This window comes from Physeter macrocephalus, chromosome 21 (assembly GCF_002837175.3).
Source record: "Physeter macrocephalus isolate SW-GA chromosome 21, ASM283717v5, whole genome shotgun sequence".
In the NCBI taxonomy this organism is placed as follows: domain Eukaryota; kingdom Metazoa; phylum Chordata; class Mammalia; order Artiodactyla; family Physeteridae; genus Physeter; species Physeter macrocephalus.
Genome location: NC_041234.1, coordinates 91,932,031 through 91,944,104, shown reverse-complemented (window position 1 = coordinate 91,944,104; position 12,074 = coordinate 91,932,031). Strand labels below are relative to the sequence as shown.

Sequence of the window (12,074 nt, the reverse complement as noted above, 5' to 3'; positions counted from 1 at the left end):
ATTTTTTAAAATCAGAAAACAGTTTAAGATAATATAAAATATAAACAGCAAATGTAAGTTATGTAGACAATAGGTGTCATTGAAATTGAGAACAGGAAAAACTTTACTATGAACTGGAGTAGTCAGGAAGAATCTCACGTAGTTGGGTTTAGAAAGACAAATAGGATTTGGAGAGATGAGAAATGGAAAAAGCAACTTCAAGGACAATCATGTTCTTCTATCAACACTTTTGGAACCTACCATCAGAAAAATACAAGCATGATGCAAAATGTATTGATCATTTACTGTATGTCAGATGCTATAAAAATGACCAAGACAGCCTCAAGGAACTCATAATCCATTGCCCGAGGGCAGGGAGTGGTAGTGGTGGATGGACATATAAACTGGACAGAGTATAGATTTAAAATATGGCAGCTCTCATATATATATGTATATGTATATATATATATATTTTTTTTAATAAAAGCCTGAGATGAAGAAAAGGGATGTACTGTAACTCACGTTTTCTGTTTTAACCTTCCACCATCAGTATCTGTTTGTTGAGACTGTAACTTCTCTTCATCATCTGACTGTGCTGCGTCATTACTACAAGAAGAAGTAGTCATTTTATAAGAAGCCATTTCCCCTACACTTCTCAAAAATCTCTATGTATACTTAGTATACAGTTAGCTAATCAGTGTAAGAAAAAAATGTTAACATGCTTTATATAAGTTTAATTTAAATGATGACCCTGAGAATTTAAAGACTTGAAAGATCATAGAGTAGAATATTTAAGCAAGGTGCAATGTACAAAATGCAAACGAATGCAATTTAGGAATTTATGAAAAGCCTAACACAAACAAGGCTTTTTGCTGGGCAAAACATGCTGCACAGAAATGACACATTAACTTATAAATATCTCCCTCCTTACTTACCAGGCACATCATGTGAAAGCTTTGCTTTCACAGAAATTATTTCTTAGTTCTACATACATCTCACAGTAAAGTCAATCACTTCACTCTAAAGACACTTTCTGACCCTAAAAAGACAATACAATTATTTATAAAATTTCTGATCCTTAAAGCAAGGTTTCAGAAGACCAGGTGTTTATCCCACATGGCTTTTTAGCTTCATGTGTTCTAATATTGTCTCTAGTATAATATTGGGTTGGCCGAAAAGTTTGTTCGGGTTTTCTGTAAGATGTTATAGCAAAACCCGAACAAACTTTTTGGCCAATCCAATATAAATCATTTAAAAAGAAGACAAACCAAATACTATGAGATTTAAGATATATATTTTTTTCCCCAAGTAATTGTACAATCTTGAGAACAAAGCTGAATAAAGAAAATGTGACACACACACACACACACACACACACACACACACACACACACACACACACTCTCACAGAAGAATATTATTCAGCCATAAAAAGGAAGGAAATCCAGCCATTTGTGACAACATGGATGGACCTTGGGAGCATTAAGCTAAATGAAATAAATCAGACAGAGAAAGACAAATACTTTATGATATCACTTATATGTGGAATCTTAAAAAAAAAGCTCATTTTAAAAAAGAGAGGGAAAAAAGTTTAAGAATACATACATTAACTAACTCTAAAAAAAGAAGACTGAATGAAACCAAATTAGGGACTCTCATAGTTCATAAACAGAGAACTTTTCACCACTCTGAATGAAATACTACAAATGATAAATAATAACATTAGGCCATACCTTACATATTCCTTAGTCCTTCTCATGATGTGTAGAGTGAGAGGATTAATACCTGTTGGCAGTTTCTCTTCTGCAAGACTCAAAGGTATTTCTTCTCCAGTATCCAGATTCTTAATCATTACACTGGCTAAAATTTCCTGAAGTAAAAAATAACACCGAGAGTACCTATAATTTAATTATCTTTTTGAATCTACAAAATCCTCAAAAATTCAAGCTAAGAACTTTCTAGATACATTCAGTACTATGTACAATAATTTTAAAAACGTTTTTAGTGAGATACAATTTCCACACCGCAAAATGCACTCATTTAAAGCGTATAATTCAATGGTTCTGAGTACATTCAGAGTTGTGCAATTATCACCATTATCTAAGTTTAGAACATTTCTACCTCCCCCAAAAGAAACCATATACCCATTAGCTGTCATGCCATATTCCCCTCTCCTCCCAGTCCCTGGCAACCACGAATCTACTTTTTTTCTCTATGGATTTGCCTATTCTGGACATTTCATATAAATTAAATCATACAGTATGTAGTCTTTTGTGATTGGCTTCTTTCACTTAGCATCATGCTGTCAAGGTTCATCCATATTGCAGCATGTATCTCTTTCCTTTTATTTATTTATTTATTATTTTTGTGGTACGTGGGCCTCTCACTGCTGTGGCCTCTCCCGTTGCGGAGCGCAGGCTCCGGACGCGCAGGCTCAGCGGCCACGGCTCACGGGCCCAGCCGCTCCGCGGCATGTGGGATCTTCCCGGACCGGGGCACGAACCCGTGTCCCCTGCATCGGCAGGCGGACTCTCAACCGCTGCGCCACCAGGGAAGCCCCTCTTTCCTTTTAATTGCCAAAAAATAGTCCACATGGATGGATATACTACATTTTATTTATCCATTCATCAGTGTTGGACATTTGTGTCGTTTCCACACTTTCACTAGTATGAACACCTATGTATATTTTTTGTGTGGATGTATGTTTTCCTTTCTCTTTGGTATATACATAGGATTGGTATTGCTGGGTCATGGTAACTCGATGCTTAATATTTTGAGGAACTACCAAACCGTTTTCCAAAGTACAATAATTTTTTAAAATGTACTGTTTAAAAGAAACAAAAATTAAGATTTTGCTTCAAAACTTCATTCTGAATAAATTGGCCAACAGATGTATACTAAATTTTAAGGTAAGAATTAAACATTGAGTCCGTATACACTGTACATAATCTAATATGTATAAAAACATAAACCTGTAATATCAAGTTTTTTTTAAGCCCACTTTCTATAAAACATAAAACATAGGCCTTGCTTTCAATACACTTATTCCACCATATAATTATGTGAAAGGGCAAGTTTAAGTCAGAGTTCAAACTCCAGCATATTAAAAAAAAAAACCAAGACAATCTTCAATTTTCATTTTTTCCTCTACATTATGATTTTTTTGCCTAACAGCAATAAAGCTAATTTTAAAAAATCATGGTAAAATATATATAATACAAAATTTACCATTTTAACCACTTTTAATTGTATAGTTCAGCGGCATCAAGAACATTTACATTGTCGTGCAACCATCGTCACCATTCATCTCTAGAATTTTTTCATCTTCTCATCATGACCTTTATATTTTATGTTTTCAAGAACAAAAAAATCTAATTATACCTCATCAGTAAGCTCTCTGCCAGAGTTGGATCTCGGTCTCTGAGGGCCCATCACTTCACCTGCTATTGTCTGCCCATCAGGTGCTTTTCCATTTTCCTGCAATTATAATTTTATAAACAGAAAGTAGACTGAATCAATTTCTATAAATATTCAATTATTCATTACCACACACAGTTCTAAAGAATTCCATAATACAGACAATGGAGCCTACTGAAAATTTAAATGGAGCACTCCATTTCAGTCTTTTATTATTCCCAGCGCGCTGAAAAACATTAGGTACCAAAAGTGTTGCTGCTCATGAAATAATGTCTGAGTAGTCTTGAAAGCAAATAAATGTTCTATCTGAACCTGGCCCAAAAGCATTTCTCTACCAGTAAAATGCCAGCACTAATATTGCCATTAATCAGGGCTATACACATGGATATCTTGAGGGTAGGGGTTGGCAAACTTTTTCTGTAGAGCCAGATAGTAAATATTTTAAGCTTTTTGCTTCATATATAGTATCTGTTGCATATTCTTTTTTTAAAAACAACCCTTAAAAAATATAAAGACCATTTATAGCTTGGGGACCCTACAAAATCAGCCCACTGTTGACCTCTGCTCTAAGGCTCTGAAAAGACTATAGTGTCAGGGCTTCCCTGGTGGCGCAGTGGTTGAGAGTCCGCCTGCCGATGCAGGGGACACGGGTTCGTGCCCCGGTCCGGGAAGATCCCACGTGCCGCGGAGCGGCTGGGCCCGTGAGCCATGGCCGCTGAACCTGCGCGTCCGGAGCCTGTGCTCCGCAACGGGAGAGGCCACAACAGTGAGAGGCCAGCGTACCGCAAAAAACAAAACAAAACAAAAAACATTCTCTTTAAAAAAAAAAAAAAAAAAAGACTATAGTGTCTTTTTGTGTGTGTATGTGCTTTGAATTTTATTCCAAGTTCCAGTGGCCACAGAATCCTTGATTTAAAAAAAAAAATTATTTTATATTGAAGTATAGTTGATTAACAATGTTTTGTTAGTTTCAGGTGTAAAGCGAAGTGATTCAGTTATACATATACATGTATCTATTCTCTTTCAAGTTCTTTTCCCTTTTAGGTTATTACAGAATATTGAGCAGAGTTCCCTGTGCTGTACAGTAGGTCCTTGTTGATTATCTATTTTATATATAGTGGTGTGTATACGTTAACCCCAAACTCCTAATTTATCCCTCCCCCCACCTTTCCCCTTTGGTAACCGTAAGTTTGTTTTCCAAGTCTGTATGTTTCTGTTTTGTAAATAAGTTCATTTGTATCATTTTTTTTTAGATTCTGATATCATATGATATTTGTCTTTCTCTGTCTGACTTACTTCACTTAGTATGATAGTATCTCCCAGTCGGCTAACCTGCCCTAACCACAGCTACCACATAAGTAACCCCCTTGAATCCCAGAATTTGACGGTGGTAGAAATTCACGTTATCAAATCCTTTCTATTGCCTCATATATGGATACATAGCCTAGTGTATGAAGTTTTCTTTTTCATGATTAGGTAAAGGAAATTATATATTAAAAAAAGTCCCCAATTTTGACCACTATAGGTCAGATAAATGAAGACTATAGTTGGTATTTATTAATAAATATTACATATAGCAGCATCTGTCACTTTTTGAATACCTACTACATGCCAGGTACTTGGCATACTCTAGCTCATTTCAACCTTGCAAGAAACCTTCAAGGAAGGTTTTCCCCTCATTTCATCAATGAGCCATCTCAGACTCAAATGTTAAATAGCTTGCCAGAATCAGCCAGCTACTTAAGTAGCAGAGCTAGACAAGGGATGTAAGGTAGCCAGGTTTTGGGGACAAGGAAATATTTGGCCTGGAGAAGAAAGAAGGTTCAACAATCAACAAACCAAAACCAAAACCAAAACAATCAACAAACCAGCCAGTTGCAGAAAGTTGAGAAAGCCTGTATCAAATGTAACACAAATTCACCAACCTGGGCAGTAACTATTTTATCTCCACTGGTAGCACTTGCCAAATCAAGAGAAGGCTGAGAATCTTTGACTGTACTCTCTGAAGCCATGTTTGTAGTTAGGAGAGTATCAGATGTAATATTCTCTTTGGGAACTGCAATAATAATAACAACAACTAATATTTATATAAGACATTATACATAGCTTGAAAAGTGCTTTAACCTTTATCTGGCTGATGCTTAGAACAATCCTCTGAGAAAAGTGGTTTTATTACTCTCATTTTATATATGGGAAAACCAGGGTTCAAATATGTTAAATTCCTCAAGGCTACACAACTTACACATGAAGAGAACTAGGACTTGAATTCAAATCTTGAGTCTCCAAATCCTATGCTCTTTTCACTATGCCACACTGGCTCTCCAATGGTAACAGATTTGAAAGTCTCCTGAAATGTTTAATTACACTAATGTAACAACACCATTGTAAACATTTTGACTTTCTATTACTAAAATAAGTTTTATAACTTGGTCATTAATGTGCTTATATACAGCATAAACTGAAAAAAAAAAAAGTCAGAAAGTTCAAGTTCCAACTCCAAGAACTCCCCACAAAAATAGCTATTTCTCAATCAATACTTGCCATCTAGATCAGGTGTCTTAAGAGCCTCAAACTCCAATTCGCTTTTCTTTTTTCTTGGTGGTGGAGCAGGTCGAGATGGAGGTGGGGGTCTAGGAGGCGGGAAATTAGTTGGAGGAGGTGGGCGTGCTGGAACAGGCTTCTTTGTACTAGCTACTATATCAGGTTCTGGAGTAAGCTGTCTTGGTGGTTTGGCAGGAGCAACTTCTTCCACAACAGCAAAATCTTTAGTAGATAAGGAGTGTGAGGACGCAGGTTCTAGAACATCACTTTCTTTGACTTCCACTGCTTCCTTGTTCAACCCTTCTGTTTCAGTTTCAGGCACATTAAGCTGTTGTTCAGCTGAACTTACTTCAGTTAGCTTAGTGGTTTCATCTACTGGCTTGTCACATGTGTCATCAGAAGGAAAACATTTTTTTGATTCTAATTCAGTTTCTTCAGATACGTCCTGACTCTCTGCCTTCTGGGAATCGTCCTGCAGTACTTGATCTACGGCTAACAATCCAGGTATATTGCTAAGATCTGTTCCAGCCATGATAGGACTGGCAGTAGCCTGATCAGACTGTCCTTTTCCTTTGGAATCCGAAGAGTCATCTTCAAGCTGTAGTACTTTCTGACTCTCTTCAATAATACTTTCAATAATCTGATGAAAGGTTAAAAAGCAGTTGAAAAAAAACCAGTGAAGCTATTTACAAGAACAAAATAACAGCTAATCATTTATATAGTACTTACTATGTGCCAGGCAATGTTCTTAACACTTTACGTATTTTAATCTTTACAACAACCTTGTAAGATAGCACTCTTACTATCATCATTATACAAATGAGGGAACTAAGGCACAGAGGGACCAAGTGATTTGTCCAAGGTCACAAAGCTAGAAAGTGATGAAGCTGGCATAAACGTAGGGAGTTTGGTTCCAGACACTGTACTCTTAACCATTATATAGGGAATCTGTGTTAGCACGTGTAATCACAAAAATTCAATCAACACTGTAAAAGAAAGTTTAAACCTAAATTTACATTCAGATGCTTCATGTCATAGTTCATTTACATATTTATGCCAAGTTAGTTGCCTGCTGGTTTGAGCCTAGTTAACAAAACTATGAGAATCAAAACCACCTTGTACAAGATTTCAAGTTGTTCAGCTCTGAACTCAAGCCGGACATGGAAAGCCAGCAGATGCAGGGAGATTAATGTTCTTAAACAGGCTACATCTAATCAATCCCCTGCTCTGCAGAGAGATGGCAGGACCATGAAAAGAGTTCAAAAACCCAGCTCATCTTGCCTTTTTTCCCTTTTATTTCTTATCTACAGTTGAAAACTACAGGCAGGCTTTCTGGGTCTCCTACCAACATTTAGAAGAAAATATATTTTCTACCCAGTCCTGTCATTATTAACACAAGAAATCTCCCAGCCCACTCACTTATCTTTCCACCACGGAGACATGGATGACTTCTGCTTTCTCAATTCTTTGGCTCCAGAAAGTTAACAGAATGTGTTATGGAACTATCTTGATGTGGTTTACTACAAATTCATGCCAAGTTGAACTGGATATTAAGCCGTTCAATAATATTCATCCCTGATTTCCCAGCATATTCTACATATTAATTTTCCTCAATCTTCAAATTTTTATCCTAGACCTACCTTACTTTTACCAGAGAAATATTAACTAGAGTCCACCTAATTTGTCATTAGGTAGTTACTGAGCTCTGAGTACTTTAGCAATAACAGAAGCCAGATTACAGTAAATTTACGAATGAATAAGAGGTGAAGACATAGGGACAGCCGGCACACTCTATGTTCTCAAAAAGCTTGGCTATACATGGAAGAGGGTGCAAGAAAATGATCCAGCATTTTTATAAGCAGAGGGGAAGGAGCCAATGGAAAGGAAGATAACAAGTTCTGGAGAAGAAAGGAAAGAGGGTCTGCTGTGTATTAGACCCAGTACACACATTTGCCATTTAATCTTTACACAGGCCTTGTGAGGGAGCTAGATTATCTCCCTTCTACAAAAGCAGGAATCTGAGGTAAAGGCATTAAGTATTTCGCCCAAGGTTCCACAGCTAGTAAACTACAAAGTCAAAACTGAAATCCGGTTTTTCTCCAAAAAATCCAGTGTTCTTTATATCATTCTACTTTGGACAGGAAAAAAAAAAAGAATACTAAATTATCAGGAATGGCATGAAAAAGAGGTAAAAGATGAAAACAAGTTTGCAGGTGAGGGAAGTGAGAGATGATGAAAAGGACTGAATTCAGGCTTCTTAGCCTCTCACACCTACATGCAGTGGGAAGCCAGGTTATCTGATGAAAGTAAGCAGATGCAGGTGGGCACAGTGAGCATGAGGTGAAGGTAAAGGTTTCAAATAATCACTATGCGGAGTGAAAAGGCCTATGCCATCAGAGGGGTTAAAACAAGGTTGAAAATCTTAAACCTTCTCTAATCCCTTACCTGAGGACAATCTCTTCCTCTTCTGGACTCCTATCACTCTTACTGTTCATTATAATATGAACTAGAATATAAATACAGAGTAGTACATGAGCTAGCTCTATATAAATATTTTCTCCACACCTGGAAAACAAGGCCCATGTTTTCTACCTCTTGATATGCCCCCATAGCACCTATTTACAGTACCTAGCCCTGTTTCCCCACCTCCGTTCCCTGTCGGGTTTCAGGAGGTAGCAAATAGGGAAAGAACAAGAGAACAGTGAGAATCAAGACTAACATAGAAATGATCACGCTAAAGCAACTGTTTCCTATCACCTCCCTGCTTCAAAAAAATCATTGCTTTCACAGCGACTGTAAAATAAAAACCAGATGTTTTAGTATGACATAAGAGGCATTCCCATAACCTGGCCCTAACTTTGGTCTCTAGACTCATCGTCAAACATCCTGCACATTCCTCATCTCCACGCCTTTGGTTATGCCTTTCCTCTTCCATCTCTACCTGCCCAAATCTTATCCATTCATCAAGAACCAGTTCAGATGCTACTTCCTCCTTCCCCATTCCTATCCTCAAGGAGAAAGTAAAGCCTCCCTCTGCGTTCTTATAAAGTTTGCAAGCCTATTTGAACACTTGTTACACTCAGTTTTGTGTTTATCCAATTTTCTCTACTAAAATGTAAGTTACTGGGAACAGGGATTGTGTCCTGATCCAGGGTATAACTCCACAGCCTTTATCATTAATGTTGGATACTTAATTCACTTGAAAAGGCTAGAACTTAAAAAGTAATACCTAGAGTCTTAAGACTCACTCTATGGCTCCACAGTGTTTACTATTTTTTCAGCTTCTAAACTCTCCTTAAAAATAACTTTTTTTGGGCTACTAACTATACTTACCCATTTGTAATTTATCCCAAGAAAAAATTCTTAAAAAGGGAAAGAAAAGCTCTAGTGGAAAAACAGAAACTTTTCAAGTTTTCAACAATAAAAATGGCTAGATACATAATAATCCATTTGCTTGATGGAAGCTAACAGACCAAATGAAAACCGAGTATTAAAATCATGCAGAAATATGATGAAAATCAAAAAATGTTAAGAGGAAAAGGCAGAATATAAAATTCTGTCAGAAACAAAACAACACCATCACCAACAAAATTCTATCTACACTACAAATAGGCCAAAAAAAAAAAAAAAAAAAAAAAAAAGCAAATGAGTGAGAACCAGAAGGGAATGCCAAAAAATCAAGACAGCTGTTTGTTTATGTAGAATTGTGGGAAATTTCTGACTAAAAAAAAAAGGGTACCACTCTTGTTATCTCATTCATGCTGATACACAAAACCATTTTTCCCAAAAAAGAAATTTTTCTTTTTAAAGGAAAAAGTATGATCAATATTAAAATATGTAGTCCATTAATTTCTAAATTCCATAAGGGTAGAACAATGAATCTACACTGGTGGAGATTTTGCCCGGTATCATTCCCCCAGGCATTCAGTGATGTCTGGAGACATTTCTGGTTGTCAAGATGGGGTAGGGGGGGGGGGGGGGGGGGGGGGGTCGGACGTTGACATCTAGTGAGTCAAAGCCAGGAATGCTGCTAAACATTCTATAATGTACAGAACAGTCTCTCCTTCCCCCTCGCAACAAAGAATTATTCACCCCAAAGGTGTTGCTGTTGAGAAACTCTGGGATAGAGGATGTGTCGTCGCATTGGTCTCTGGAAATCCACTCGCTATAACAGTGCCTGGGGCACAGAAAACACTCAAAACTGGTATAAATGAACAGACACACACCATTCTTTCTCCTTGGGTTTTATCCTGATACTGTGAACAACCCATTGCCAAAATTTTTATCTTATGCTCAGTCTTTTCCAGTAAACCAAACTCTGAAGCTTCATATGATCTATTCCTTAAAAGTTATCAAAGGTACTAGCTTGTAACCTCTAACTCCTCAAGACATCAGAATTTGCTGCACTGAGTTTTTCAGTATCTTTACCTCTTGGTACTAACCTCAAGAGTAGCTATAGCTTACTCTAATAAAAATACAAGTATAAAAAATAAAAACACATTATAAAACATTTTTAAAAATACTGATTCAAGCATAAATTACCAATTAGTTTGATTACAAAATGCCTTCTAAAAAGCCTGATGCAACTTCAATCACAAATTCAACAGATTCAGGAACATTTACTGAACATCCACCACATATAGGGCACTATACTAAAAGAATATAAAAAATTTTCCACTTTAAATATACCATAAAAATATGACATCTGCTAAACTAATATTGACATTTTATCTTACAAACCTTTTTAGACACATCTTGCTTCAATTCTTGTACAGGGGACTCATTTCCAACTTTGTGTGCAGAGTTCTCTGCTTCCTATTTTAAAAAGAAAAGAAACAAAGACCAAATATCCTTTCTTTAAAACTTTGTTTAAAATGGGTATAAATTAGAAATTATAGCATTAATAAATCAAAGGCCCATAAAGAGCTTAGATGTTTGTATACTGATAGATGCCCAGAGATTTTTATGCCAATTGGGACAATTTAATTTGCATAGGAAGGTTACCAATCAGCAATTTTCGATTTTTCTATTGTAATAGGATATTTTCCTTTACATGTACCCAACTTTTTAACATTAAAAAACTGTGCAGGAAGATAAGAACTACTAAGTACCTTTGTAGCTTAAAAAGATTAAGGACTTAAGCAAAGGGTTGAATTAGAATTGTTATTTTTCCCAAAGTATCGCTTCATAAATATGAATAAACACAAAAGTACATAATGAGGAAGACCATATTCAGAGAATCATTTTCTTAAAAACTCTATACGCTTTACATAAAAGGAATCAAGATTTAACCGGTATTAAATGAAGTCCCCAAAACAGTAACAGACGAAAAATACTAAACCCACCAAAAATACATATATATCTACGTATACATTCATATATACATACGTACATATATATATATATTTGGGAGGTTAGAGAAGGTAAAATGGATGCTGCATTTCTGTTGGAAAAAAAATTCGGGTAAAGTAAGATAATCATACATTTGCAAATCTTAACACAATATTCTTTTCCATCTTAAGTTTTCTTTACATTTATAGAAGTACAGTAATTTGAATGCTACTACTAATACTGAGAAAACAACTTTTCATAATTCTTGGTGTACATCACAGAGCTTGTCAGAAAGTCACTATAACCATTTTTGACAGATAAGTGACCTAAGATACATAAGGATGTATGTATGTATTAAGGTAGCAATTATACAAGTATCAGGACAGGCTCCAATAATCTCTCTACTCCAGAGATTATTATAATGCTAAAGACTTAATGTGCTAGAGAAATTTCTGTAGGACTTCCAATATCTTCAAGCTGAAAAGTTGTTTCATTGAATTCCTCCCAGCATTTGGGAAATACTACCAATTCTTATATAGATTCTTCTAGAGAAAAGTTGTTTAATGGAATTTGAAGTATTAGATAAAATCTAAACTCTACCACAGCCCATGAGCACCTAACATGATATGGCTCCTGCCTACATCTTTGACATCTGTATTTCTCACCTCCCTCTCCCATCACAACCACACAATTATACTTTGGCCAACTGGATGGTTCCTTACCATCCTTAGGGTCATAGCTCAGGCATTATTACATCAGAAAAGCCTTCCCTGACCACCCTGAAATAGCCATCTTGACAAGATGAG

The 12,074-nt window shown here is 36.3% G+C and overlaps 1 protein-coding gene across 1 annotated transcript in view; it reads right to left on the bottom strand.

Annotated features, from left to right (window-relative positions):
- WDR44 (WD repeat domain 44) overlaps nt 1-12,074 on the bottom strand; it is an 83,272-nt gene that overhangs the window by 43,353 nt on the left and 27,845 nt on the right. Inside the window, exons 3-8 of the mRNA XM_007106995.2 lie at nt 10,678-10,752; nt 5,938-6,577; nt 5,322-5,452; nt 3,361-3,456; nt 1,713-1,849; nt 502-585 (exon numbers count right to left, since the gene is read on the bottom strand). Of these exons, the coding sequence (XP_007107057.2) occupies nt 502-585; nt 1,713-1,849; nt 3,361-3,456; nt 5,322-5,452; nt 5,938-6,577; nt 10,678-10,752 (1,163 nt within the window). The remainder of the gene's footprint in view (nt 1-501; nt 586-1,712; nt 1,850-3,360; nt 3,457-5,321; nt 5,453-5,937; nt 6,578-10,677; nt 10,753-12,074) is intronic.